The sequence below is a fragment of the Halictus rubicundus genome, chromosome 12 (assembly GCF_050948215.1).
Source record: "Halictus rubicundus isolate RS-2024b chromosome 12, iyHalRubi1_principal, whole genome shotgun sequence".
Taxonomy (NCBI): domain Eukaryota; kingdom Metazoa; phylum Arthropoda; class Insecta; order Hymenoptera; family Halictidae; genus Halictus; species Halictus rubicundus.
Genome location: NC_135160.1, coordinates 11,325,242 through 11,352,840, shown reverse-complemented (window position 1 = coordinate 11,352,840; position 27,599 = coordinate 11,325,242). Strand labels below are relative to the sequence as shown.

The window sequence follows — 27,599 nt, the reverse complement described above, 5'->3', positions numbered from 1 at the left end:
ACTGTTTTACACGTCGCCATCTTGAAATTTCAAATGTCAGTGTCACACGATGAAACGAAAAGGTTAGAAATACATGATTATGACAGGACGTGCAAATATGCAAGTAATGAAATATGTAAAATAGATATTTCAATACTTTAATTCATATTAGATGTTAAAATCTTATTGCTATTTATGCGATATAAACTATATATGTGATATACGTAGGCATAGACTATAGCCCGCAATCTAGACGTAACCACTAAAACGAAATTTCAGTCGACTAAAAACTATCGACTAAATATTCGATAGTATGTAGTAACTAAATAGTAATTAGTCGATAGTTGAATTTAGTCGATAATGCCCATTACTACCTAGGATTCATAAATAGAAAGAAAGTGAAAAATTATCACATAGGTCTCTTCAGACTGCATATTCTGTGACGGTAATTTTACATGAAATAAGGTTAGGTGTATTCCTTGAAAGTTGACAGAAGTCGGGACTCTATATTGTAAAATGAAAAATGAGTTCATTTAAAAAATCGAAATCGAAAAGTAAATCGAAGTTGGCAGAGAAATCGCGGAAACAAATTCGTAAAGAGCTTAGAAAACAGAAAAAAGTTAATAGAGCAAATTACTTTAAAAAAGGAAATGAATCGCGTGTTGTGGGAGGACGTGATGTCGAACGTGCACATAATGACAATATTAATGTCGAAATCGGCACAGATTTACAAACAAAATCTTTTAAAAAAGAAAAGCGTCAAAAGCTCGAATGCAAGAAGAAAAATCAGAAGAACGAGATCCTTAAAAAAGCAAACCAGAAGGAAGATACCATTATTAAAAAATTGGAAAAGCAGTTAAAATTGAATAAAAAGAAGAAAAAAACAATACCCAAATCTTTTCAAGCGGATGGTTTAGACTGTATCCTTTTTTTGTTATACATTTGATAATTGCACATATAACACATACAGTTTTTTTTTAATCAATTGACACGTAATTGTTAGCTACATAAATGTTCTTAACGTATATATAGATATTTTGGATTTTTGTCTTGAAAAGGATAGAAAGTGTATGGTGGAAACAGAAAAGGAACTGTTAGAGAATGAGTTTAATAATCAGTTTAAAACTGATTTGTCTATGGTCCTTGAGGAAAGTAGCATGGAAACCACCGAAGAGAATGACGAGGAAAACGTAGATGAGATGGACAGTTCTGATTTTAAAGATACAGATGAACTTCAGTTGCAGAATAGTGACTTAGAAATATCTGGTACTAGTAAAGAAGAATTAAACGTTAAACAAAGTGAATCATATGACAATATCGATGACAAGGATGATACTTGGGAAGATATTTATGGAAGGAAAAGAAATAGAGATGGTAAAGTTATACATGAACTCGATACACATAAATCCCATATTGCGCAAATACACAACATAAATGAAGATGACGAAAAACTACTTTCTCTAAAAAGGAAATTGAAAGGCTGCATGAATAGGGTAGCAGAAAATAATATGCATACCATATGTAATCAGGTAATTGTGTCCCCATAAAGTTGTCTGAATTACAACTCTTTTTTTTAATACAATGTATGCATTACAGATAGAGGAAATGTATATGGCTAACAGCCGCAATAATATGAATTATTTGTTGACAAAATTAACATTCGAAGCTGTGATTGCCGATGTGATTACACCAAACCGTTTAGTCTGTGAATATATGATGATGATTGCTATTTTACATGCCAATGTCGGGGTTGAAATTGGTGCTCATTTTTTGGAAAAACTTGTGAAGAAATTTATTGAAATAATAGATACTCCGCAAGATGTAGAAAATAAAAGATTGGATAATGTGATTTTGATGATTTCGCATTTATATAATTTTAAGGTACAGCGATTCTGCACACAAGTTATTAATTAACTAAGACAGACACGAAATTATCTAGAAACTTAAGAACAAGTATTTTTGTTTGCTTAATACAGGTATATGGGCACAAGCTTCTTTATCAAATACTCGATAGACTTACAACCAAATTCACAGAGAAAGAAATTGACTTGATATTACTTGTTTTGAGAACAGTAGGATTTGCACTAAGAAAAGACGATCCATCCGCTTTAAAAGAATTTATACAAAAGTTGCAACAAAGAGCAAGTCGTAATAACGAGCAGAGGTAGGTAGTGTACATTCTTAATTCAAATAAAATGGCAAAATTCGTATATAAATGTTTAATTTAAAGCACATTGTTACTGTACAGTTCCAGAGTTCGATTTATGTTAGACGTTTTGTTAGCAATAAAGAACAACAATGTTAGTAAAATACCACAATACGATCCTTCGCATGTGGAGCATTTGAAGAAGGTTTTGAGAACCGTAATACGGAAGGGTAACATTATCGCGCAATTTAATGTTACCTTGGAGGATTTGTTACATGGTAAATGCGATTCATTTCTCCGCCTTTATGGCGATTGTAATATGTAAGAAAAGAAAATAAGAATCTATATTTGATTGGCATTTGCGCAGCTGACGAAAATGGAAAATGGTGGGTTGTCGGTTCCGCTTGGACTGGATCGAGCAACACGGCTAGTCACGAGATAGTCAAAACTCAGGAAAAATTTTGTTTTGGTAAAAAAATACTCGAATTAGCAGAGAAGCAACGAATGAACACTGATACAAGAAGAAATATCTTTTGTATTCTTATGACGGCCGAAGATTACGTAGACGCTTTTGAGAACCTCCATCATCTCGGTTTGAAAGAACAACAGGCGGAAGAAATCATACATGTTTTAATGCATTGTTGCCTGCAAGAAAAAAAATTTAATCCTTACTATGCTGTGTTGGCGCAAAAATTATGCGAATATAATCGAAAATATCAGGTATGGTGTTTAAAATTTTTTATGTGTACATATACATAAATACATACATACAAAAGTATATATATAAATGTTTCAGCTCACAATACAATACGCTTTGTGGGATAAATTGAAAACTCTGAATACACATGGAACGAAGCAGCTAAGCAATCTAGCCCGATTTTTAACTCATTTAATCCTTGAAAAATGCCTTGCCTTGTCAGTTTTAAAAGTAAGTATTATATTTTGTATCACGTTGCACTGTAGATTATGTGATGCGCAATAAGCTTTACTTGTTTTCATTAACTTTATTTTTACCACAGGTTATTCAATTCACGGAATTAGACAAACACACCATGAAACTTGTCAGACAAATTATATTAGGTATTCTTTTACATAAAAACGAGCAAACATGTTTGCAAGTGTTCGAGAGAATATCCATGTCTCCCCAATTACAAACTTTTCGAGAAAGCCTACGCTTATTTATTAATTATTTTCTAATAAGGAATATAGATTCATCTGACACGTTAGGCGAGAAGGAACTAACTCTTAAGAAAAGAGCTGAATTAATGGATAAAATAATAAGTTCCCATGGAACGAAACTGAGATTTTGAAATGATTAAAGTATAAAAAATTTTTTTATAAAGTACTAATTATTCTAAGTCCTTCAGAAAGCGTTTTAATGTTTCTATGTTTGTGCGAATGTGTTTTAATTGATGAGTGCTCCTTTGATTCTAATATCAAACATTATTTCGTCGTTTATTAAACAAGCTTATCATTTTTTTAAAGAATAAAAATACATAAAATGTAGTTTTATAGTGCAGCGATTATACTTTGTGGTTTAGACGTTGTAGATTGCCATGCAACGTTTGTATGTATCTTCGTATTTAGCATTCAAAGGAGAACTGCATCCGTAACCGCCTAATCGATGAATACGAAGGAAGTCATCGCAATTGATATTGCCGTCACCGTTGCAATCCTACGAATCAAAGAAAACAACGAGTGGTTACATACAAGCGCTCGTACGTAATTATTTTGAAAAAATTACCTGAGCAAATTTTTCCATGTAGCCTTGTACTGTGCGAGCTGCGCAGTATGAATCGCTTACGCACTGTTGAAATCCTGAGAAAACAAAATCGATTTTCTATGAAATTCTCTTCCGTGGATAAGATCATATGTACCGTACGTAAATAACTGTATACTAACCGTCGCCGACCGAGACAGCTGCGCCTTCAAGTTTCGGTTTACCAGCATCGGCCCAGTAGCCCCATGTTATTCTGAACGGTCCACAGACGTTCTCGTCGCAACCAATTGTAACGTTACATCCTGAAGCAGCCTCGCATATACATCCGAAGCAAGTTTTTGATATCGTTAAAGCTTCCGTCATCGAATCTTCTTGTCCTAAATAGGAACCGATAATATTTTACTGTCACGTTACAATCGTATCGGCACCGAACAATAGACGAGAACAATAGTGAATAGCAAAGGCGATAAGGAAGACAAAGAGATAAAGAGCAATTCGAAGTCGAAAATTTAATTCGCACTAAAATATCTCGTAAATTAATCTATTTTTAAAAAAATAGAGTTGACCTTCACAGGTCCTTCACGCGCCCACCCACGACACGAAAAAATCAAAACATTAGAATGTGCCCCCGCGAAACCACTCATCTTATAAGTATCTGCATCTTTTCTCGCTGTGGATAATAATAATAATGACGCAAATCAAGACGGTAATATCAGGCCAGGGACCCTGTATATATACATGTAATACAAAGGCAATGGACTTTCGGATTATATATAATACTGATGTAAAATCACAGGATATTGAGATATGTAATATTTTATAACAAGACTGACAGTTAAAATTCGTAAATTTCACGGTTGTGTAAATCAATTCTTCCGCGGAGGGTATTTTCGTGAAAAGCGGGAAACTGTCTATCGGGTAGATCGGCTGTTATAAAAAATAACTATTTAAAAATTTACGAACATAAATCACAGTGGAACTAACTTTTGTAGGTAGATGTATATGTAGATAGCAGTACTATTGTTTACTTACCAAAAAGTAGACATAAATTGAAAAATATCGCCAGAATCGGCATGCTCGGCGACATTTTTGCAGGTTGTACGTAACACTTGATTTTTCTTAGTTTAGAGTCTCGTATTCTGAGTATCCTTGATACGTGTACTTGGGAATTCCCTTGCGATACTTGAAACGATACTCGCACGTTACTCCGTCCTTTCGTTCTTTTATATACAAAAGAGTTGTAGCGGATATGGCAAGTGGGCGGTGAACGTATGTTCACGGCTGCAGAAGTGGGGACTTCGACAAAGGTCAGTGGCAAGGTCTGCGATCCGGCGAGAAAGATCGTCACTGAAAAACGAAGACTCCCACCTTTTGGAATTCAAGTGGTCGCGGCGTTAACGTCCACAAATAAAAATCAAACTCAAACTGGTACCCATTCGGTTGCACACGAGCCTCCGTATCAATTTCAACGAAATACTTATACCGTATTTCAATCTCGTACGAGAGAACTAACGTCTGCTCGAACTTGTTTTTCTCTTTTTCTCGACGCTAAACGATAAATAGAGGCAACGATGACGACGACAAGTTATGTCTGTAGATAGTTCCGCTCCTATTTCAACAGTCATCCTGGAAACGTATAATGGAATTCCCGATGTTCACATCTTCAGATTATTATCTCAAAGTTGCAGTCATCGTGCGCGCAACATATACAATTGACACTGAAAAAGAATGCATATATTTATAGAAACGAAGAAAGGAATTGATTCATTTCTTTGTAACGGGTATCGAACGGGTACACATATACTTTGCACCCCTCACGGCGCGATACACTATGGTCCAGGAACCCTCTTTTCGTGGCCAAAATTTAATTTTTTAATGCTTTGCAGATATTTGTTAACTTACACAGTGAGAACACTTTAACACTAGGTTTACGGGACCCGTCAAAATGACGGGTTCTAATATTTTTAATTTACGATTATTGAGATTGTGAAGATCCATCTACGTGGAATTACTCAACAAACTTATTTCCTTAGGTATATATTATTTAAAAAATGGCTGAAAATTTGGATAGACACGTTCTTCTTATTTTTATAAGGTAATGTAAAATACTCACTTTTAATGCTCCGTAAACCTAGTGTTAAAACTATGAAATCCAAAATATTATTCGTTTTAGACGATCCTGTAACCGCGTACAACGTGCTGAAGTCAAAATAGATCATCATCAAATAATAGTTTTGTAGAACAACTTTATGCATTTCGGTAGTTGTATTTTGATTATTTAATTGCGTCGAAAGTATTTTTTAACTAATGTATAAATAGTGAAATTTTCACAGCAATTCAAACTTTGCGAAAAGTTTTAAAAAAGTGCTTACAAGTGCTATAGCTGTCGGGCTTTTTTTTTAAAGAAAGTTTAAACATTTGTTGAAAGAACTAAACAATTTTGAGGTCCAACCTCGTTCAACTTTTAAATCTATACTGAATTTAAAATGCAGGTATCGTAGATGCTGAAAATTAAAAACAATTATATTTCTGTATTTTTCTGGTTGTATTTTAGTCCTATTAATTATATTTATATTGATCATATTTCATCAAGAGTCGACATGCAGACGTTTCTAATTTTGATCACAAATAACGGATTCCTGGACCTCTTTCGTACTGCCATCACGATTTTCAGGATTTTCTGATGATCTGATAAATCATCATCACTTTTATATCGGATAAAAGTGAATCAGCGTTCAGGTTTGTACAAATCTCAAAGTCACCTAAATTTTTACATGTTAAAGTAATTTTGACCACGGAAAGCGGGTTCCTAAACCACTGTGCGATGTAAGCGTAACGTTTACTCATATCGGCGCGGCGTAAGAACGGAGAACCCATGTCGAAACCGGATTTTAGCTTTAGACAAGGTATACTGTAGTCGAGCGCATCGACCTTTTATGCCAGAATTAGAAATTCACCACAAATGTACAACTTTTGTTAGACGCATATACAGGATGGAGCAAGTAACTGGAACCGATCCTGGAGTTCGATCCCAGATCATACCGCAAGCAACAACTTCAACGCTGCAGTATTACGAACAGTTTCACTATAATCTCACAGTAAATTTATTCGATTTGTTTCTACCATTTGCTTCATGAAATTCAAGGCCGTCTTCGTCTCGATTCAAAGCTATAGATGATAGCTAAAATAAATTCAGTGGTGTTCATCACGATGGTTATTAAATCATTTATGTTAATGCAATGATAAATTAATTTTTCTCTTTAAAGAAGCAAACTTGACCTTCGTATGTCCTCCAGGCTTGGGCGCTTGACACTTGGAAGAAAACTAATTACGTCAAATGATATTGTACCCCCTCGAAACTACTCAACTCTTATCCTAAGTATTTTTGATTAAAATCATTATTTATGTATTATATCACTTCTACATAAATAAATATATGCGTTTTACTTGCGTACTTTCTGGACGAAACAAAATATGTCGATTGGACGTTTATTGAAAAATTGCATTTCCATTACGAGGTCGCTGTTGAGTATTAAATAAACAACAAACGTATATACATATAATAAGCTACCGAGTAACACATTAACAGATTTAAACTCAGACGTATTTCGTTTTATTATAAATTAAACCCTTAACTATCGCTTTCGTATCTGCGGACCCGAAATTTTTCCCTTGTCGAGTATATCCAGATACGCAACCGTTCGCCTTATGTTTGTTCTTCTGATATTAATAGAAATTACCATATAAGTAACTTATTCCAAAGTTCATTCTACTGTATGTATAATATACAATGACAAATATAAAGGCATATTCTGTTCGCACATCATTTAATATGATGAACGCATCAACAATAAAGGACGAACGAATTTTCACTTAATATCTTTTAACTGTATAGAACATTGTATAGAATCGTCATTGTTGTTACTGTATTTTTTTTTACGAAGGACAGAGGGAAACAAAAGGTTACAAAGTAAAATACAAGCTACCGTTGCAAAGTAGATTGAACTTTGATCGCTGTCTCAAAGACCTAGAGAGGTGTTAACATCTTGATAAGCAAGGTAGTCTATTCAAATGCAGACTGATTGTAAATATTAACTAGAAGTTCATACTATCGTTGTATCATTGTTATTAATTAATATATAGTATGTACTAGTTATGCGTGCCTCTATTTAATTTTGAAATACAAAAAGAATATGTAAACTTAAGATAGATATCTTTTGTAATCTATTGCTAACATTAAGGTAATAGAACTCAAATGAATACTCTGTTTAAAGCTTCGTTAATATATTACCATTGAAGTTGCATTAGTAATTCTTCAGGATCATCCAATAACAAATTATATATAGAAACAATGATTATTATTTATTAAGTTAATATTAAAAGTAACGGACACAAACAGTCATTTAGATTTTGTTGAATGACTCGATGTCAACGGATTGAACTAGTTCCTCAAAACTTTCGATTTGTTCTACCAGTAAGTCCACAGATACTTTGTCGTCTTCTATGACACACATTATTCTGAACTTAGAAATACCATAACCCACAGCAACTAGTTTGGCTGAAAAAACAAAGTAAACGTGTGCGAATTAAAAACAACGTTGCAAAATGAAATTCGGACAAAAATGATTATTAACTTACAGGCACCCCAAACTAATCCATCCATCTCTATAGATCTAACGCTTTCCTCCATCGCTTTCATATCTGTGTCGTCTCCCCATGGTTTTACATCCAATACAAGACTAGACTTAGCGATCAAAGCTGGCTTTTTAGATTTCTTTTCTGTGTAAGCTTTTAATCTTTCTTCTCTGATTCTTGCAGCCTCCGCGTCCTCTTCTTCATCGGAACCGAACAGATCTACGTCGTCCTCTTCTTCGTTCTTTGCCGCTGTTGGTGGAGTATTAACATTATCGTTACTTAAGAGTGTGGGTGCTTTTTTTTCTCCAGGAAGTGTTTCTAAGTCATACGATTTGATATGGTTGTACCATCGTAAAACGTGAGGATTCGAAGATGTCGGAGTCTTTCCCAAAGCTTCTAGCACTGCTACATCGGCTTGAGTAGGTTGCCACCTTAAAAATATCCAATTCTGTATTTCGATGTTATACATTTGATTCTTATTCCAAAAAGTTTTCAAAATCAAAGCTACAAGAAACCAGATAATGAAATAGAAACTACATGTCACTGCACGCCCACGATAATAACAGTTTTTACAATAATAAATATAAAACAATTCGCGTTGTTATTACACATATGGATCGATGAAAAATTTGGAGCCTAGTTAAAAACTAAGCAGCAACTAAATTTAACAAGAGAAATGCCAATAAGAAAAATACAACCACAAGTATCGCGCGTAAAGTGTTGAGAACAGAATTTGTCAAGTGACGAGTTCGAATAATTCTATTCAAGGATTTCCTCTTTCAGACTTTCATACAAGAGAGAAAGAAAAAGAAGATTTGCGGCTCTTATAAGATGCCGACAAGTGGAACACGTGTACCGCGACAAAGATTCTTTACTGATAAAAGAAGACTTACCCTTCGATATAACTACGATCTGCTAAATAAGAATTTAATTCCTTAACACCCTTATCTGTCTTAAGATCATCAATAGCCATTGCGAAAGTTCAGGTAAAGACAATGTTTGATAGAAGCCGACAGTAACGAAGTACTCTCTACCTGCTCACCGGAAGAGAAAGCTATATGCAGTGAAAAAGTTGACGATTCGTTGCTTCGATGCAAGATGACGTCATTCCGGTAAATTACTCTTGGCAAATAAAAAGTAACTACTACTTTATAGTGATTATTTCTAGACGGTAGAAATTACATTGCCGTTATTTAATTCTATTCTAATTCAAGAAGAATAACAACATTTAATTGTTCAAAACTTAAATCGCTCGATACTTTTATTACATTTTTATTTAGTCTTATTTAAAGCTATAAGTACTTTTAGAGATGACACATTCATACATGCGTATTGTATTACTTTCTATCCTATATTGCATATTGACCGTTGCAATCGTGAATCATATAAATAACGTACTTGCTTGTATGCATTATTTCATTTTTTGGTTTTCCTATGAAATATACCTATATAGAAAGGAAGGCTTTGCTAAGAGCTCGATTCGTCTTGCACATATATATATGTATACATATATGTTATAACAACTCTTTGCCTATTCTGTTTATCATTTAAATCTTCAAAATTTGCGAGCCCAGTTTCCAAATTTTTTGGAGACCTAAATAAAATTTAAAATCAACTAAGCTATAAGTCAAATTCAAAGAACGAACTCGACTTCACTAGATGTTCCATCTATCCGCTAAGCCGGTTTAAGATATATATATATATAGATACATTTGCGTCTTCTTTATGCTTATAAAAAAACATTGCGAAATGTAAAACACTTTTGCCAGATAGAATGTAATCTATATACCGAAAATAGTTAATTCAAGCATCCTTATTCTAAGCTGGCAAGTAGTTATATATTCTCAGGAATTAATTTACTTCTGGCAAGATTTCCGAAAAGTGTGTTCAAAAATTAGTCGCTTCGTAACGATTTAGTTCTCGTGAATGTACGAAATTCAATACACCAGAGCCCAGTTTCGGAACAATCTTGTCATCCGTTTGCCATAGGCATCCCTTTACGTCTGTAAGGAATCTGGGAGAAGAGGGATAGTTTTGGTAATTTCTGACTACTATAAAGTTCATTTGATTAGTTTAACAGTTACGAATAGTATTATGTCACGTAAATGTACACGTATAGAAGTTATTGTGTTCTGTTATGTTCGTGTTAATACCAGAAAAGTATAGATTTACTCGTTGACATAGAATTAGGTTATCGGACTTGATACGTTGAACACAGTTTCAATTATGACTCTTTCTTACATAACAGTGGAAGATCGACGCGTAAAGGGTGATTAGAGCCAAAATGTTGAGGCTCCCGGTAATAAGATTGTCTACAGGGCTACCAAGTGGTAGGCCCTTTGCCGTGGGATTGCATACATCCTCCAAGTTACAGCAAGAATTGGTAGAAGTATTCATAGATGACAAACCCGTTCATGTCCCACCCGGGACAACTGTTTTGCAGGTAAAACAACAACTCTTTGCATCGTTTAAGCGACATAGCACAATTTCGATAACTTCTGATAATTTTGTTTTTACGATTCAGCTGCTTCTCAAATCTTGCGATACTTCACAAACATTGTGTGTGACATGTTACTACTTTTATTTCAATTTAATTGCGTTTCTTAGGCAGCTGCAAAAGTGGGAGTTGAAATTCCCAGATTTTGTTATCATGAACGTTTAGCTGTAGCTGGAAATTGCCGGATGTGTCTCGTAGAAATTGAGAAGCAAGTCAAGGTATCCATTATTTGTACAACTACACACAACGAGATACGTGATACAGGGAACAGGAATAAATAATAATTGTATCTTTTTTTCTTATAAAATGTGTCTAGCCTGTTGCCGCTTGTGCCATGCCTGTAATGAAAGGTTGGAGAATCAAAACAAATTCTGATCTAACTCGTAAAGCTCGAGAAGGTGTTATGGAATTTTTATTGGTAAATCACCCGTTGGATTGCCCTATTTGCGATCAGGGAGGTGAATGCGATCTGCAGGATCAAAGTATGGCTTTCGGTAGCGACCGGAGCCGATTTGTTGACATCGATTACAGTGGCAAGAGAGCGGTAGAAGACAAAGATATTGGACCCCTAGTAAAAACAATTATGACACGTTGTATTCATTGTACAAGGTGCATACGTTTTGCCTCCGAAGTAGCTGGTATCGACGATTTAGGGACTACTGGCCGTGGAAATGATATGCAAGTATGTTAAGCTTTTCCATTTACTTTAAATGTATCTTAATATATTTCACGTTTATATATTTATGCATGTTTCAAATTATTTCAAACAGGTTGGAACTTATGTAGAAAAGATGTTCCTGTCTGAGTTGTCTGGCAATATCATCGACCTATGCCCTGTCGGTGCATTAACCAGTAAACCATATTCTTTCGTTGCCCGTCCGTGGGAGACCCGTTCTACAGACAGTATCGATGTTCTCGATGCTGTCGGTAGCAATATAGTGGTAACACACAGGACTAACGAAGTTCTTAGAATTCTACCAAGGGTGAACGAAGTTAGCATCGTCGATAACGATAATTGCTCAAAGATATATTAATTGCTTATAATCCTTAATTATACCATATATATATATACTGTGTAGGAAATAAATGAAGAGTGGTTGTCTGACAAAGCACGTTTCTCTTGCGACGGACTGAAGCGCCAGAGGCTGATTACTCCCATGATGAAAATCAATGGGAAGTTGGAAGCCGTAGAATGGGAAGATGCTCTAGTAGCAAGTATATCGTAGTTATACTTTAAACGTAGTTATACTTTCAAAGTAATGTTACGTACACATACGTGTATAGTACAGTTGTAATTGAAATGATCTATTCTTCGTTGTACTTTCTAACTCCAAACATCGTACCGTTTTTCAGCCGCTCAATCTGTACAAGGCATACCCGCAGATAAATGTGCGGCAATTGCTGGAAAATTGGCGGATGCCGAGTCTCTTGTAGCTCTAAAAGATCTAATAAATAAGCTTGGCAGTGAAACCCTTGCAACAGAACAAAAATTTCCAAAACAGGGTGCAGGTATCGATATAAGAAGCAGTTACTTGTTGAATAGTACAATTGCCGCAGTCGAGGAAGCAGACGTGGTGTTGCTAATCGGAACAAATCCGAGATACGAAGCACCATTGGTAAATACACGTTTGAGAAAGGGATACATCCATGGTGAACAAACCATTGCACTAATAGGTCCGAAGGTAGATTTGACATATGAAATCGAGGTAAGTTTTTATTATATTTATTTCCTTAAACTTGCCAATGCTTACAGATTGAGAATTAATTTACGTTTCAGCATTTAGGCGAATCCCCAGACATTATAACGCAATTGAAAAATGGTACTCATCCATTTTCTAATACTTTAAAAGCTGCTAAAAGACCCCTAGTCATTTTAGGCGCTGAGCAATTAACCAGAAAAGATGGAGTGAAAATTCTCTCCGAAACACAGTCGCTGGCACAAGCCTTGGGAGAAAAATCGAATGTAAGATAATCATTTTCCCACATAAGAGGTTGATATCTACCTATAAAAGCAATTGTTTAAACGTTCTAGGAATTCCCTCAACAAGTGCTATACATATATGACTCCTAACACTGCAGCGATACACTGCAGTTGCATTAATCCTTTTTGTCTTGTTCGTAGGCTCCTCAAGGTTCGAAAGTGCTAAACATCCTGCATACGAATGCGTCGCAAGTAGCTGCATTAGACATAGGTTATTCGGCGACTGTAGAAGAAGTGAAGCAGGCGCAACCAAAGGTTCTTTTCCTATTAGGGGCAGACGATGCAAATATAAAGAAAGAAGACTTTCCAAATACTTTCATCGTATATATAGGTATATGCAAGGTTACATTTAATATGTTTTGCGATCGTTGATTGTAAAATGTGATCAACGTTTGCCCGACTTATTTTAGGTAGTCACGGAGATGAAGGAGCCGCGATCGCAGATGTTATTCTGCCTGGTGCAGCATACACTGAAAAGGTTGGAACATACGTAAATACAGAAGGTCGTGCTCAACAAACTTGTGCCGCTATTTCACCTCCAGGAATGGCGCGTCCAGACTGGAAAATTATACGGGCGCTTTCTGAGGTAATTTTTAATCTTCTCAAAACTTTATATGTTTAGAATTCGTCAAAAATAATAGCGAATCAATTGAATGCCTCGACAGGTCTCTGGTGTTTGTTTGCCGTATGACAACTTGATGGAGGTCAGATCTAGATTAGAAGAAGTTGCACCCCATTTAGTCAGATACGGCAACGTAGAACCAGCTAATTATTTTTCCCAAGCATTACAGTTATCGAAGGTACTTAAACAGAGAATTAAACACGATTCAATGATTCAGTGGAAGCTAATGTATGTATATATTTACGTGTATGTGCAGGAATGTGGAGGATCCTTATCTTCGGAACCAGTAGAAATTAAACAAAAGTCATTGGATCAGTTCTTCATGACAGATGCAGTGTCTCGGGCTTCGCCAACAATGGCGAAATGTGTACAGGCAGTTATCAAACAACGTGAGAGTGCTATGTAGGCAACTAATCGATACATGTAAATAGGAAGATGTACCATGGTAGATGTCTAATAGTAATAGAGAATACATTTCAAACATGAAGCTCGTGAGAAACAAAAGCCCCTTACAATTATTACGTTAAAATACCAGCAGTATCTGAAAATTCATATTTATATCCATTTGTTTGATCATTTCTCATCATGATTACCAAGAATAAACAAATATCTACATGCGAGTACACATTTTTCATTTTAAACAAGCGAAATAATATAATGTTGTTGATTAAATATTATTTATTAATATTCATCATATATGTTATTTATTAATATTCATCATATATATTATTTATTAATATCAAATATTATTAAATAATCAGCTATTTTTCCACGGCTAGTGCCATCAGAGCAACACTTACCGACAGACCTAAAGTTTGTGACTTTACCGATCGCGGTAGCATTGCTTGTTTTCATGCTTCAGTGTTTTGCCACCGTTGGCGCCACTAGAACAACACTTACCCACAACAGGAAATGAGAGTGCTCACGCTCGGGGTTTTAGTGTCCCTACTTTTCCTGCATCATCTTTTAGGCTGGATCAGAGCCTACATAGAAGAGCCTCTTTTAACATAGAAGTAGCATCCACTCTGGCATTATTTGGAATCCGCTGCTAATGATAAGATAATGCAGGTTCTGGTCCAGGCTAAAAAGATGATGCAGGTTCTGGTCTAGGCTAAAAATTAGACTTAGCGTGACGCGCGACCAGGATAAGGGGGCGTAACCTTCGAAAAAGCCTCTGGAGTAGACTGTCTATCCCTATACATCGTCTGTGCCCACAACCCACGCCACAGTCTGTGATTTACCTATCGTGTTGGCATCATGAATTTTTTCAGCCACATTTAGCATTAGTTATTAAAAAATCAAGTATTAGTTAAAAACACGACAACTGATGATTGTTGATACATATCATATACAAAACATGTCAAGATACCTCATATGCAATAAAGTGTTAAAAAACAAGATACAACGGCCGTTCTAAAGTACAGTGATTCTCCTGTGATCAGTGTTGATGAATAAATATTGTATTTCGACCGGTGTCTTTTATTGTTAGTCGTTGGACCCGCAACCAAAGCGACACAATTCTGATTTTATTCGAATTGATATGTGTTTCTTTGAATCGAATAGCTTTCGTCGAATATTGTTTATAACATTTTTATGATTAAATATCAACTCGTCGGTGGTTGTAGTTTTCATTGAAAACAGTAGATTACTAATGCACCTGACGTGCTGATAGAATTGAAGGTTATTATTTCTGTCTGAGTAAAAAGGATTTCACACAGAGTGAAATATGTTGATAAACCAGGATCTACAGTGGAATAGTGTTGCAGCATCTGAAATTCAGATGTTTCCAGATCTTGAATTAATGGGTACAGCATATTCTTTTAAGTTTAAAACATTTGAACATATTTTCTTGTACTATATAATCATATAGAATGTATAAGCGACAACTATAACAGTTAAAAAATGCATTAGAATTCTGCAGAAAAATGTGGAAAGAATTTTAACGTTAATAGCATGAAACCATAAAACTTCTTGCAGATGGCGATTGTTCACCTTTCTCGGATGATTTATTTCAGTCTTTAAATCCTGAATTAAGCGTTTCAACATTTTTAGAGGATGAAATACCTTTCCAGATAGAAAATGATTTTGATTATCAAATCATGAATGATGTTTCTTTAGGAGAATCTGCACCATGTATAGAAGAATTTGATGCACATAGTTCTCAACAAACTTCAGGTATACCTACAACTTAAAAGTTGTGAATTTATATTATAGATGTATACATTTATCAAAACTATTTTCTTCATAGTCATAAATTCAAATTTAACAGATGATGTAAAAATGGAAGAAGTTAAGCTGGAACCTAGAAGTCCTCCCGTGCAATTGCCACTATCACCTGAATCCAGTCATTCGGAATCCAGTAGATCTGAATTACAGATAGAACCAGACTCTGCTCTTTCATTCTGTGACTTTAAAGTACATTAATTCCTATATATCAACATTAATGGTTTTTACTATTTTCTCTAGCTAAATATTCTATGCATTAATTACAGTCAACTCCAGAGACACCACCAATTTCACCGCCTCAAAATATTTCTCCGTCTATATCACCAGAGCCAGTGTTTAATGCAAATATCGCGAAGCAAGTAAAATTTATCCCTATTAAATGTCAGGATAGAAAGTCTATGAAATTTATTCAAGTACAGCCAAAGACACAGCCTGTAAACAATGGTAAAACATTATTCCAATATAAATCACTTTGTCAAGTGATATTTGGAAATTGCATGATACGTATTTTTATATTTCATATTTTCCAGAACAGCCTCAGAATACTATTTTATTGAGTACACAAAACTTACTAACGTTAACACAGAAGGTTAAACAAAACTACACACCGTACCCTCTTATGACTCGCTTATTACCAGCCAATGGAAATAATATTGCAGCCGAAAATTCGATACAATTTTCACCAGTCCAAATAAAAACAGAAGCGAACGCAGCACAAATATCACAATTGAATTCTACGAATACCGCGGATATGTATGTATCGGGAAAAGAAACAAATATCGGTGTCGCGGACGCATCTTTGATTCTGAGAAATGAAACGGCTGGATGCACTTCTATAGTTGTAAAAAACGATACCCCTGGCTGCAGGCCAATATTAATTAAAACGGAACATTCGAGCTATACTCCAATCGTTATAAAAAGTGAAACCCAAGACGTTAATTTTACCGGGCGGCAAGAAAATGAAATAAAAGCATTGAAAAGGCAACAAAGAATGATAAAAAACAGGGAATCTGCTTGTCTTTCGCGAAAGAAAAAGAAAGAATATGTGTCTTCGTTAGAGAAACAAATTTGTAAACTGCAAGAAGAAAACAAGCACTTAAAGATGGTGAGAACTCTAAAAAATTAGTTACTCGATCGTTTATTATGCTGGGGTCGCTCTGAGAATGAAATGAAATGATAAGAGACAAGAGGCTCGCGTTTCCACTTTCAATGTATACTGACTACAGACCCTCCATCTCTGCAGTCTTGCTATCCACCGACATAGGAGTGTCTATGTTGGAAGTACAGTTAAAGATAATAGATACTTTGTTTCGTGCGGTTTTATAGAGCAGAGGTAACGGAAAAGGAAACTCGGTTCCTCTTCCCAGAGGGTCCCAGCCTTAGGTAAATTATTGTAATTGAACTGTATTTGTGTCAGGAGAATACAAGCTTGAAACAGAAACTCTCTGCGCTAGAGACCACAACGAGTACTGTTAACAAGCTTAGGAGCATAAATCTCAACGCGAATAAGAAGAATGTTGCTATTCTTTTGGGTATGGCTTTTATGGTATCCTTAAATGTCAATACTTTTAGGTGAGTACATTTAGGAATTTTAAGATTAGAAAATGAACAGGTATCCCTGAAAAATCTTTCCTCTTACAGTAACGTTCTCTCAAGAGAGAATCATTTGAACGTGTTACCGGTTGACATTGCTACCAATACGCCATATGTAAGACATGGAAGAACATTGCTTTGGACACCTAAAGATCAAGCTCAACAAGAAGAGGAAAAGAATTTCCGTAAAAATATATCAGTGCTTCAACCCATGTGTCCAATGTACATAAATAAAAGCGAATCGATTCGTTTGGATTACGAATTGAGACGATGGATCGGTGAAGAGTCCGATCACAATAATTGGTTTACGTCAAAAACCGCAAAATTTGACGAGAAATTTATGGAAGGGCTACTGTCGCCGTACGTAATACAGAAAAGGACTAAAGACAAGCATAGTTTGCCACGAAAAAACAAATCGGAGATACTTCGAAAAACAGCAAGTTCTACCATTACAAATGCTGTGGAAGTTTTTTCGCCGACATTGAAGGAGCATGCATCTCTGTTTGAAGCTTTGGGCAGGAGAGACGATACATTCTACGTGGTTTGGTTTAGCGGAGAACATTTGCTTTTACCAGCTTCGAGGAAAAACAGTACAGGCAGACCGAAAATGTCGTTGGTTCTTCCTGCGGTGCCTCCAAATGGTGAGGGCTGTTCTGTTCTAAACTGAAAGGAGTAGCAAGTTTGTATAGTTAACGGACATATACTCTTCTTTTCTTTTCTTTTTGCAGAAACATTTTCAACGCCCAGAAATCACATAACTATGATGCAAATCGATTGCGAAGTTACTAATACGCAATTGTTGCATTTACAACAATCAGTAATACCGAATCATTTGAAAAATACTGGTAGATCTGGAAATGAAACGCGCGGAACTCATGCGACTAACGATGTATCCGATGCTGTTGCAGAGGATATCGCTAAGAATTATAAACCATATTTCATTAAAGAATCTAGTCAGAAGATTTTGCAAAAGAGAAATTTGAAAAATTCTTACGAATTTAATCTTGAGGAAGTAAAAACTGAAATGTCAAAAAACCCGCGGAAAACGGGATCGTAAATTAAATGAATGCAATCACAAAGAAACAAAAATGAAACTATAGCACTGAAGTTTTTAGCTTTGTGCCTGTTTCTACGTGAAATTGTACAGAATAGAGTTCAAATAATTAATACGATTTAATACGTACAAACAAATCATAAAAAAACAGTAGACGAATTTGACGTAAATAAGTTAAATACATTAACTAAACATAACTAAAATTTCTTAAAAAGATAATCATAAGAAATTTTTTAATAAACACGTGTGTGTCAAGAACAGTATACATATATGGTAAAATAGTAATAACTTTCAGACATATATGTAATATTGTACATTAAATGCATTAGAGAATAGTGTTATTGAAAGGTATAATTTTTAAAGTAAAAAGCGTCACAAAAGAAAGATTAAATATTCGTAAATTAATTCTTTTTACAAAAAAAGTATGCTGTGATTATACTGTTGCATAATAATCGTGTGTACTTAGATCCTCTCGTCTTTGCACTCACATAGAAATATTTAGTGTGTACGTTTCCACATTTATATTTAAAAGCAAATTTTTATGGGGTTGCAATATGGAGGTCTAACAATTTTGCGTGCAAGTTATTTGTGTTCATTTAAATGCATTTCTATTACAATTGATACTGACACTAATTATGATATTGATACAAAATTAATAGTAAATAAATAGGTTCGTTTTTTATATTTACAATGCAGTACAGAGCATTTAAAAAGAATTGTAAAATGTATTATAAATTATTTCAAGTTTGGTGTCGAGGCACCAAGGTACGTTCTCAAATCTGTTATCGTAGATTGTATTAATTTAGCTTTAATGAATGGTTTACCAAGTCTCTGGTGGGCCGTATATCGATGACATCCACCGAAGGAGTAATAATAATTACCACCTACAACAAAGGGAAACAAAAATATGTGCAATGAACCAATATACGTATACTTTAATTCAGTTTTCAGTCAAACAAAAGAATATCGAAAATCCTGTTACCTTCGCTGCCTTTAATCCACAGGATATCGATCGGTGGTACAGACGATTCCGTTTTTGGGCATTTTAAAGTGTCCATGAGACTTTGAACCTTCTCTTCATCTACTATTGGAGGAATAGGTCTCACAATTACCTCCATTGGCACATCATAGACTTCAGCGTTTACGTCAGAATGTACGCTTGTGGGTGTTGCGTTGTTCATGTTGCAAACTGAATCTGAAAACTAAAAAAAAAGAAGAAGAATGGTGTAAAAGAACCAATAAACTAAACGATCGATCGAAAACTAAAAGCAGTGTTATGCTTTTCTGTAATCTAGGCTTACATAAAAACGTTTGAAATGATCGACGTCGAGGAAGTTCGACATTACCTATTTTATTCTAACATAAAGTCGGATTAAAATAGGAGAATTTAGGATATCTTTCCGATTAAACTTACTTTTCAGCATTTAAACGCGTTGTATTGTCTGAGATTGTTCAACGTGTGCCTGAAGGTAACACACGCTTACGTTTCTCAACAATATGTATCCGCGTTAGGTATGTGTAATGTAATCTTGCAATGAATCATATGGAAACGGATCCGAGTTGATATACCTGTTCCACTTGGTACAATTGGCGAAGGAGGGGGTAAACTATCAAACTAGGTGGGGATGAAGATATGTAGTACTTGAATATTGAGAAAAAGAGATGAATGTACATATATTTTTAGCACTAACAAATTTGAATACCCGTTAAAAATAGTATTACTTTTTTTGTACCGATTCATTGGTTAGAAACGAAATTACGTGTTTTGCTAAGTCTCTGTATGCACGGGCTTGACTACTTTCTGGAACAGATAACACGATCGGTTTACCAATGTCGCAACTTTGCGCAATATCTTTGGATACAGGTATCGATTGTAAGACTCGTACACCTACAACAAATACGAGAACTTATAAACCTGAATTAACGTGTATCGAAATTTATAAATTTGGTACCCAGTTCTGCAGCCATAGCTTTCGCATTATTGTCGTAAAGAGCTATTTCATGATCGCACTTAGGACATAAAATGCTACTCATGTTCTCAACGATTCCAACTATTGGAATGTCCAATCGTTTAAACATGTTAAGTCCTCGTCTGGTTACTTCCAAGGCTACTTTTTGGGGCGAAGTGACCAATAATGCTCCGGTAACAGGAATGTTTTGCATCAATGAAAGGTGTGTATCTCCTGTTCCTGGCGGAGTATCGATAATAAGATAATCCAAGGGGTCCCATGCTACTTGATGTAATAATTTTTCAATCGCACTCATTACCATTAATCCCCTCCAGATTACAGGTGATTTATCGTCAATCAAAAAACCCATAGACATACTATACATAAAGAAAAATTATAGGAAGCAAATGTTACGATAAGAAGTCTGTCCAACATAAAATCAAATCTCTACCATTTTACTCCATAATTGACAACTGGTTCCATAAGATTGTTCTTATTAACCACAGGGGACTGTTTTATGTTCATCATTAGAGGTACAGAAGGACCAAATATATCGGCATCTAGTAAACCAACAGACTTATGTGGTTCAATGATTTTTAAGGCTGTCGATAAATTTACAGCGATTGTAGATTTTCCAACACCACCCTTCGCAGAAGAAACAACAATGATTTGCTTGACCCCTTTCAAGGGTTTCTGTTTTGGAAGACCGCGTGCCATGATCTCTTTCCGTTTCGCGTCAATTTCCTTTTGCTTTTCTTCATCGTGACAACGAGCGTAACTCTGAAGCGGAAAAAGTCTGTTGAAGAATGATTTTGATTCCTGTAAAAGTGTCGCGTGTCGGAACAGTCACGCTGCTAATCGTTTCATAGCGCGTATTGGCTTTAGCCACGTGCCTTTGAAAACAATCGAATGCCATGAACCTGTCGAACTTTAATGGAGAAAATTGCAGGAAACATAGAAAGTTGTACGTACTAATGACAACGAACGGTGATTCTTCGTGTTTCTATGATGACATCGGTGGCGCGGAAAATATTTTTTAGAGGCAAAAACCAACGACAACATTCTCGGTCTCGGCACTGGTACATGTAAAAACATACACAAGAGTATTGTTTGACCACACAGGCCGTTTCTAACCTCACATTTCAAATAGCATAATTGTTATTTCGTTCAAATTCAAGACCGTGAAGGGAACTTCGTATGATATAAGGAAATATCCTTGTAACGCAATATTCGACATATCAATATTTTCTTTGCGCGCATTTTAGCTTTACAAGTCCCGTTCTCATTCATCGAAAGTTTTGATGTTTTTCACTGAAAGTAACTGAGATGTTTAACGCAAGGGCGGTACAGTTTTTCATTACTGTGAAGTACATATCAGTAATGCGGTGAATCTTATGCTTTTTCTTAATGTAAATATGTGAATGTAAGTTCTTATTTCGCCTTAAACTAGGTTTTGTAATTAATTTTGTATTGGTACTGTGCTTGAATCGAAAAGTTGGCTATCGGTTTGATATTTAGCGAGCTACTCACTACCTTTGTAATGTTATTATCGTTGTGCCACGGTTAACCTAGATTTTCAATTTTAATACACATTGACTTTCGTCAGCTGAATAAATTATGTTGAGTGAAATGGTCAACAAAAATTTTGTTTTTCATTTTTCAAGAATTCTGCGTTTGAATGTTTTTGTCAGTGTGATCATTCGATGCTTTTGTATAATTCTAGAAAATATTCCTACTACGAGAAAACATGCGTAATCGTTCGGATTAATCGATTCAATTCGTAATTTGATCGATGAACATAGTATTAATTCATCTTTTTCGCGTGTTAAACTATAAATGATCCGTACGTTACGAGCTAGCTAAAATTAGAAGAAGGAGATCGGTAATTAAAATTTAGTGCATTGTGTTGAATCTCTGTAACCTGACAAAATTGTGAAGTTTTTATGTGACAATATGTTTAACATATATATTTCGCGTGAACGAACGCATTTGACTGTAAACACGTATGTATCTCGTATTATTAAATAGTAAATCGCTAGATGTTATACAGTTCAACTTCTAAATAGTGTTTGTTAGGCATAACATCATCTGAGGTTAAGTCCTTATTTACCTTATTATATATAGGCAAAACGTGTTGCATTAACGAGTCAAGGTGCACGGAATATGGGCCTAAACGCAGCCATACAAGCTTTAAAGTAAGTAATATAAAAAATATCTATGTTTAATGTTTACCCGAAACTGATTCGATCATATAATTATTAGAAAAGCCGAGCCACTAAAGGATAAAGTTCAACGTTGTAAAGACCTTCTAAACGATAGCGATGCATGGGTATGTCAACAGCAATTGCAAAAGATATATCAACAAGTTCTCATATTGGATTTGGAATATGCGCTGGATAGAAAGGTAGAACAGGAGCTTTGGAATCTTGGATTCAAGAATTACATAGCAACCTTGCAATCACAAGCGAAGGACAGAAAGAATCCGAAGCGAGGAGAATCTCAAGCTTTGCTCAGTTGGTGCTTGGAGGCGGCCAGTGGTTTTTATTTGACATTGTTACAGGAAATTTGTACAGCGTTCGATTTAGATTTACCATTTAGAAGGTAATTAGATAGAAATGAAATCCATTGGAAATCTACTTTGTCTAACCGAACGTATTTTGTAGGAAAGGCTATGTGTACGGATGTACTTCACCATGGAAAGCTGTTGAGAACTTGTCGGTGCCTCATAAATCGTCATGTTTTTATGCATGTCAATACTGTTTGGTACACTTGGGAGATATTGCTCGCTATAGGAACGAAAGTAAACAAGCAGAGCTGTTCTATAGACATGCTGTATCATTGTCACCATCCAGCGGACAACCATATAACCAGCTAGCACTTTTGGAAGCATCGCGTGGCAACAAGTTGGGAACTGTATTTCATTACACACGATCCGTTGCTGTGAAGCATCCGTTTCCTGTCGCTACTACGAATCTAGCAAAAACGTTATCTTCTGCTTTGAACGACACCTCGGTAAACATTGAAGGGAAAACTAAATTAACGTCCCAGGAATATATAGCAGTCTTCTTAAAGCTGCACGGTGTTATTCATAATCTTGGGAACACGAAGATCGCATCCACCTACACGAAATTGTTAACAGAAACATTAACAGCACTGGTGGCGACAGAAAGTTTCAGTTCGTGGATGCTTGTACAGATGTTTGTAATTAATTTGTACGCGTTGGAACATACGACAAACATTGTTATGGGCAGCACCGAACCACTGAGAAACGAACAGTTAACGTTCGACGAGAAACTAGCTCGAGATTGTATTTTCGATCTCATAGCGGGAAGTCTGTCTGCTTTATTATTGCCCGTCTACACGATCAAGAACTCGATCGTCGAATACTTCGCTTTGCCTTCTATAAAACTGTGCCTTGACTGGATTCACACGAAGCCCACAGTTTTGGAAGAAGTTGCTTTCACGTCGAGACTTCAGATCTGGCCGAGTCTTTGCGTATTGTTGAACGCCTTACAAAATTGTGTGGTCGATTTCGCTTACGATCAATACGTGAATGTACCACTGCCAGAGGACCGTGATTTACAAGGCTTCTTACCATTGGAGAAAAGCTTCGAGTGTCTGAAATTCACAAACACCGATTTGGAAGGCGACCTCGAAACCTCGAACAAGTTACGGGCGATTCGTATTCTACGTTTGGGGCATTCTCTGACACAGTGTAGGATCAATGGTTCCGCGTTGATCGCTATTACGATAGGAGGGGAGAAAGGTGATAGCAAGTTCAGTTCGATGGGCGAGGGTAACGGGCCGAGTAACGAACTGATGAAAGAACTGGAAGAACTTAGTCTGAACAAGGAAAGGCTGTCGGTTGTGTCGGCCAGTCCGGTTCTCTCAGAGTCTGCCAGCAGCAAAGGTTCCGCGGACGTCGATATGCTGTTAGAGAATACTTTGCTGGATAAGAGAATAGGCATTCTGAAGCCCCAAGGTTCGCTGGAGCGGAACAAAGATTCATTGACCGGTCATACAGAGTCGAACAATTTCGAAGGCAACGTGACCGCACCCATATCTGTGTCGAGGAAACCAAGGCAGAACATAGCGATGCAGGCTATTATGCGTCGCGCCGAAACCGAGCAAAAGCAAGTCACCTTCAAGAACGTATCGCCGCTAGTCATCGAAGAGGAAAATGAGAAAAAGGGGACTATTGGCTCGACGTCGCCGGTGAAAAATCTGTCTGCAGGAAACAAGGGCATTCCGATTACCGGAGAAACGTTGAAGCCAACCAATGCATCCGTCGTGTCCACAGCTACATTGACTACCGTTCAGAATCGGTTACCGTTAATGCCTTTCCCAACGACCACCGTACAAAATTCAATCGTTTCCCCCTCGATTCAAGCTAAACCAGCGAAATCCCAACACACTGTCTTGCAGCTCACGCAAATTAACCATCTTCCCACGAAAGACCAGCAACAATCTTCTGGGAATCTATCCGCGCTACCGATATCGGGCGTGTCTCAGTGCGTCGGTGCCATTTGTTATCAAACTCCACCGTTTAATGTACAAAATCCTCAATTCGCGAAGAATTATATGACCAACCAAATAGGAAACGCGACGAGCTATCCTATGCAACAAGGGCATTTCGCATCGAGTTCCGGACAACAATCGATGTCCCAGAATATTAGTTTGCAACACGCGTCGAGTCAAAGCAGACCTTTACATCAGAGAATGCAGATTCACAATATACCCCAAAGCTCGTTGATACATCAGAATGTCGGACATCTTCCACCTACCAACCAACAGAACGTAATGTCAGCTGTGTCACATAATATGAACTCTCAACAGACTGGAAATGTCGTCTTGCAACCGAATCTAAATATACAGCAACAGCAATCTCATAATTTGGATGTACAACAGAATCACAGCATGGCTGCGATTCAACAGCAGAACGTTGGGAAAAGTAATCTTAGATCGAGTACAATATCCTTGCATAATCCAGTAAGTTTGACCAGCCCAGCCATTGTAAACGCTTCGAGTTTGTCGTCGTTGAATACATATCAGAAGAGTCTTCATCATGTAGCTAGCATGGTACCTTCGAACGTACCAAGCGTACCAGGCAGTTCGTTGAGCCCAACCACCACGTCGAGCTTTCAGTTTCATTTCAATCAAAGCGACCCTACTCGGAACGCTTTCGGTCAAATGTCACAGAAACAATTACCGTCGTCGATCTACAACAAAAGCTCGGACGTTTTGGAATTCTCGTTTCCTAATCAGTTGGGCATGTCGAGGAGCCAATCACAAATGGCAAACAATTATCCGCTGTTTCATAATTACGACAGTACAAACTTCAGCTTGTGGAAAGACGCTCAACAGTCACACGTTTCAATACCATGTTGGGGTTCCAGTACCGGTGACGCACAGTTGCGTGGAAAGGATACGACTATCGTCGAGAATTTCCGTAACTGGGAGGACTCCATCAATCCTGGGAACACGATCTCGCAACTGCCATTAAGAACTTCGAATTATCAATCTGATTCACAACACGGCAAACATTTCAGTAGCGCAAACAACTTTGACCACTCTGCTACTCGAGAAGTATGTATTGTATATAATATACACTCCCCCCCCCCCTCTATCCCATATTGTATTGGCATGGTAGGTAAAATGCTATTATAAGTTGAAAAGAAAAATCCCTACTGCCTGATAATTAGACAAGTTTTTCGAAAAATACACAGAATACATACATAGGAAAATATGAGACAGAGGTGGTGGATACATATATTGAATGAAATTGTATTGCACTGACTGAATAATAGAAAAATTCTAAATCTTGTTGCGTTTGTTCACAGGTGGATTTGAAATCTTCTCAATCGATTAACACAGGAAATACATATTCGTTGTTCAGCAGTAATAACACGTGGGGATCTAGTTCACAAACATGCAATGTTTCGAATCAGGATCCAACGAAAACTCGAATCAGTCAGCAATCTTTGTGGTCTGGACCTGGCCCGTCTCCTCTGGAACGGCTTTTGGAACAACAAAAATCTTTACGCGAAGGAGGTACCTGAAGGAAAGCAATACAGATATTCTATCGAAATATATTGGAAAAGGATTTATTCGATTTGCGGATTCAGTCACCAAAAGGAGTCCAGCAAAACAACATACCACAATAAATATCGATCGTTCGACGAGAATGTTAAATTTGTTACAATGCAACAGCTACCGTGAGGTTTCGTAGCCGCTTAGGAATTCGTTTCACTAAAAAACGAATACATACATACGTCCAAAGCGTTATGAAATACGCTCTAGAAATACATAGGTATTAATTACTTACGCTACTTATTGCGCGCATGCTAGAGAATGAGAATATTCTGATAGTGCCAGTCAGCGCTATCGAATTTTTCAGAATAGTCCTTTTAAATCTATTAAAGAGCAGTTGATTGAGATACTTCGAGTCACTTAGAAAAAAAAAAGAAGGATTCAGCAGACAAGTAATTCATTTGTTGCCAATGAACCATATACAGGAAGGGCGCGGTATAGAAATTTCATTGAGTAAACACCTCATAATCCGTGAAAATTTCTATTGTGAAAGAGTATGCGTATTCGGTCAATTTGATACGATTCGATTCATCGAAAGTTCTGAGATGAATTAAAAAAAAATATTTTCATTTCTCTCTCTCTCCTTTTTTTTTAACTTTTAGACACGATATTACATGCATATAAACGCAATTCTGTTGGTACACATACGTAATAAGCAGTCGTAATCGTGAATATACATTTCGTATCGTATACGTAGCTACGCTACTGCATATTTCTATTTACTATTCCCGAATTTGCATACATAGTTGAGTTCTTCGAGTTATTTTGCAATAGATACATATATATGTATGTGTGTATATATACATGGCTCTTCTTTTAGATATTTTGTAATTTTCATTAACAACTAAAAAGCAAAAACATATTGATAATATGTACATGCGAAATAGCTCGTTCTCCATGAGAAATTCAAATGTAAAACAATCTCCGAGACCGTCTTGTAAACAATCCTTCGAATTTAAATATGTTGAATGAAATGAAATTATGTCTCCGAAAGAACTCAATGTAACAAATGCACATAAACAACAATTTTATCGAAGAGATTGAAATGAAGGGTTCATTTATTTGCAAATACACAATGTTACAAGTTCAACAAAAATTGTGTACGAA

The 27,599-nt window shown here is 36.2% G+C and overlaps 7 protein-coding genes across 16 annotated transcripts; 4 read left to right on the top strand and 3 right to left on the bottom strand.

Annotated features, from left to right (window-relative positions):
* Window positions 1-372: 372 nt before the first annotated feature.
* On the top strand, window positions 373-3,461 carry LOC143359676 (nucleolar MIF4G domain-containing protein 1). The gene is made up of 8 exons (XM_076797797.1): window positions 373-899; window positions 1,012-1,508; window positions 1,576-1,860; window positions 1,956-2,143; window positions 2,228-2,403; window positions 2,493-2,845; window positions 2,922-3,053; window positions 3,145-3,461. Exons 1-8 carry the CDS (start codon window positions 503-505, stop codon window positions 3,433-3,435), a joined length of 2,319 nt encoding a protein of 772 aa, XP_076653912.1. The 5' UTR covers window positions 373-502; the 3' UTR covers window positions 3,436-3,461.
* An 87-nt stretch (window positions 3,462-3,548) lies between these two features.
* On the bottom strand, window positions 3,549-5,484 carry LOC143359682 (lysozyme). Of its 2 annotated transcripts, XM_076797802.1 has the most exons (5): window positions 5,329-5,484; window positions 4,878-5,192; window positions 4,028-4,222; window positions 3,870-3,943; window positions 3,549-3,800 (listed from the first exon to the last, which is right to left on the bottom strand). In XM_076797802.1, exons 2-5 carry the CDS (start codon window positions 4,930-4,932, stop codon window positions 3,663-3,665), a joined length of 462 nt encoding a protein of 153 aa, XP_076653917.1. In that variant the 5' UTR covers window positions 4,933-5,192; window positions 5,329-5,484; the 3' UTR covers window positions 3,549-3,662. The 2 variants fall into 2 exon arrangements, with proteins under 2 accessions (XP_076653917.1, XP_076653920.1); XM_076797805.1 differs by lacking the exon at window positions 5,329-5,484 and having other exon boundaries at window positions 4,878-5,280.
* A 2,628-nt stretch (window positions 5,485-8,112) lies between these two features.
* Window positions 8,113-9,545, bottom strand: Eef1beta (elongation factor 1-beta). Its single transcript, XM_076797801.1, has 3 exons — window positions 9,374-9,545; window positions 8,484-8,911; window positions 8,113-8,403 (listed from the first exon to the last, which is right to left on the bottom strand). The coding sequence occupies exons 1-3, from the start codon at window positions 9,451-9,453 to the stop codon at window positions 8,249-8,251; spliced, it is 663 nt and encodes a 220-aa protein (XP_076653916.1). The 5' UTR covers window positions 9,454-9,545; the 3' UTR covers window positions 8,113-8,248.
* Window positions 9,546-10,356: 811 nt separating this feature from the next.
* Nd-75 (NADH dehydrogenase (ubiquinone) 75 kDa subunit) lies at window positions 10,357-14,067 on the top strand. The gene is made up of 12 exons (XM_076797798.1): window positions 10,357-10,517; window positions 10,729-10,923; window positions 11,088-11,195; window positions 11,294-11,659; window positions 11,748-11,969; window positions 12,057-12,192; window positions 12,331-12,683; window positions 12,755-12,940; window positions 13,100-13,289; window positions 13,369-13,544; window positions 13,624-13,758; window positions 13,837-14,067. The coding sequence occupies exons 2-12, from the start codon at window positions 10,765-10,767 to the stop codon at window positions 13,984-13,986; spliced, it is 2,181 nt and encodes a 726-aa protein (XP_076653913.1). The 5' UTR covers window positions 10,357-10,517; window positions 10,729-10,764; the 3' UTR covers window positions 13,987-14,067.
* A 696-nt stretch (window positions 14,068-14,763) lies between these two features.
* Window positions 14,764-18,983, top strand: Atf6 (bZIP_ATF6 domain-containing protein ATf6). 2 transcript variants are annotated; one of them, XM_076798144.1, is made up of 8 exons: window positions 14,764-15,385; window positions 15,558-15,755; window positions 15,829-15,995; window positions 16,073-16,250; window positions 16,337-16,911; window positions 17,224-17,378; window positions 17,448-18,040; window positions 18,128-18,983. In XM_076798144.1, the coding sequence occupies exons 1-8, from the start codon at window positions 15,307-15,309 to the stop codon at window positions 18,454-18,456; spliced, it is 2,274 nt and encodes a 757-aa protein (XP_076654259.1). In that variant the 5' UTR covers window positions 14,764-15,306; the 3' UTR covers window positions 18,457-18,983. The 2 variants fall into 2 exon arrangements, with proteins under 2 accessions (XP_076654259.1, XP_076654260.1); XM_076798145.1 differs by having other exon boundaries at window positions 14,765-15,385; window positions 15,850-15,995.
* A 137-nt stretch (window positions 18,984-19,120) lies between these two features.
* LOC143359851 (sulfiredoxin-1) lies at window positions 19,121-22,003 on the bottom strand. 6 transcript variants are annotated; one of them, XM_076798146.1, is made up of 6 exons: window positions 21,375-21,505; window positions 20,854-21,182; window positions 20,406-20,779; window positions 20,176-20,341; window positions 19,868-20,068; window positions 19,121-19,655 (listed from the first exon to the last, which is right to left on the bottom strand). In XM_076798146.1, exons 1-5 carry the CDS (start codon window positions 21,495-21,497, stop codon window positions 19,993-19,995), a joined length of 1,068 nt encoding a protein of 355 aa, XP_076654261.1. In that variant the 5' UTR covers window positions 21,498-21,505; the 3' UTR covers window positions 19,121-19,655; window positions 19,868-19,992. The 6 variants fall into 6 exon arrangements, with proteins under 6 accessions (XP_076654261.1, XP_076654264.1, XP_076654267.1 ...); XM_076798149.1 differs by having other exon boundaries at window positions 20,854-21,198; window positions 21,375-21,492; XM_076798148.1 differs by lacking the exon at window positions 19,121-19,655 and having other exon boundaries at window positions 19,874-20,094.
* LOC143359848 (uncharacterized) lies at window positions 21,349-27,512 on the top strand. Of its 3 annotated transcripts, none has more exons than XM_076798143.1 (5): window positions 21,349-21,481; window positions 22,527-22,597; window positions 22,665-23,003; window positions 23,066-25,988; window positions 26,243-27,512. In XM_076798143.1, exons 2-5 carry the CDS (start codon window positions 22,566-22,568, stop codon window positions 26,459-26,461), a joined length of 3,513 nt encoding a protein of 1,170 aa, XP_076654258.1. In that variant the 5' UTR covers window positions 21,349-21,481; window positions 22,527-22,565; the 3' UTR covers window positions 26,462-27,512. The 3 variants fall into 3 exon arrangements, with proteins under 3 accessions (XP_076654258.1, XP_076654256.1, XP_076654257.1); XM_076798141.1 differs by lacking the exon at window positions 21,349-21,481 and adding an exon at window positions 21,697-21,825; XM_076798142.1 differs by lacking the exon at window positions 21,349-21,481 and adding an exon at window positions 22,260-22,405.
* The last annotated feature ends 87 nt before the right edge of the window (window positions 27,513-27,599 follow it).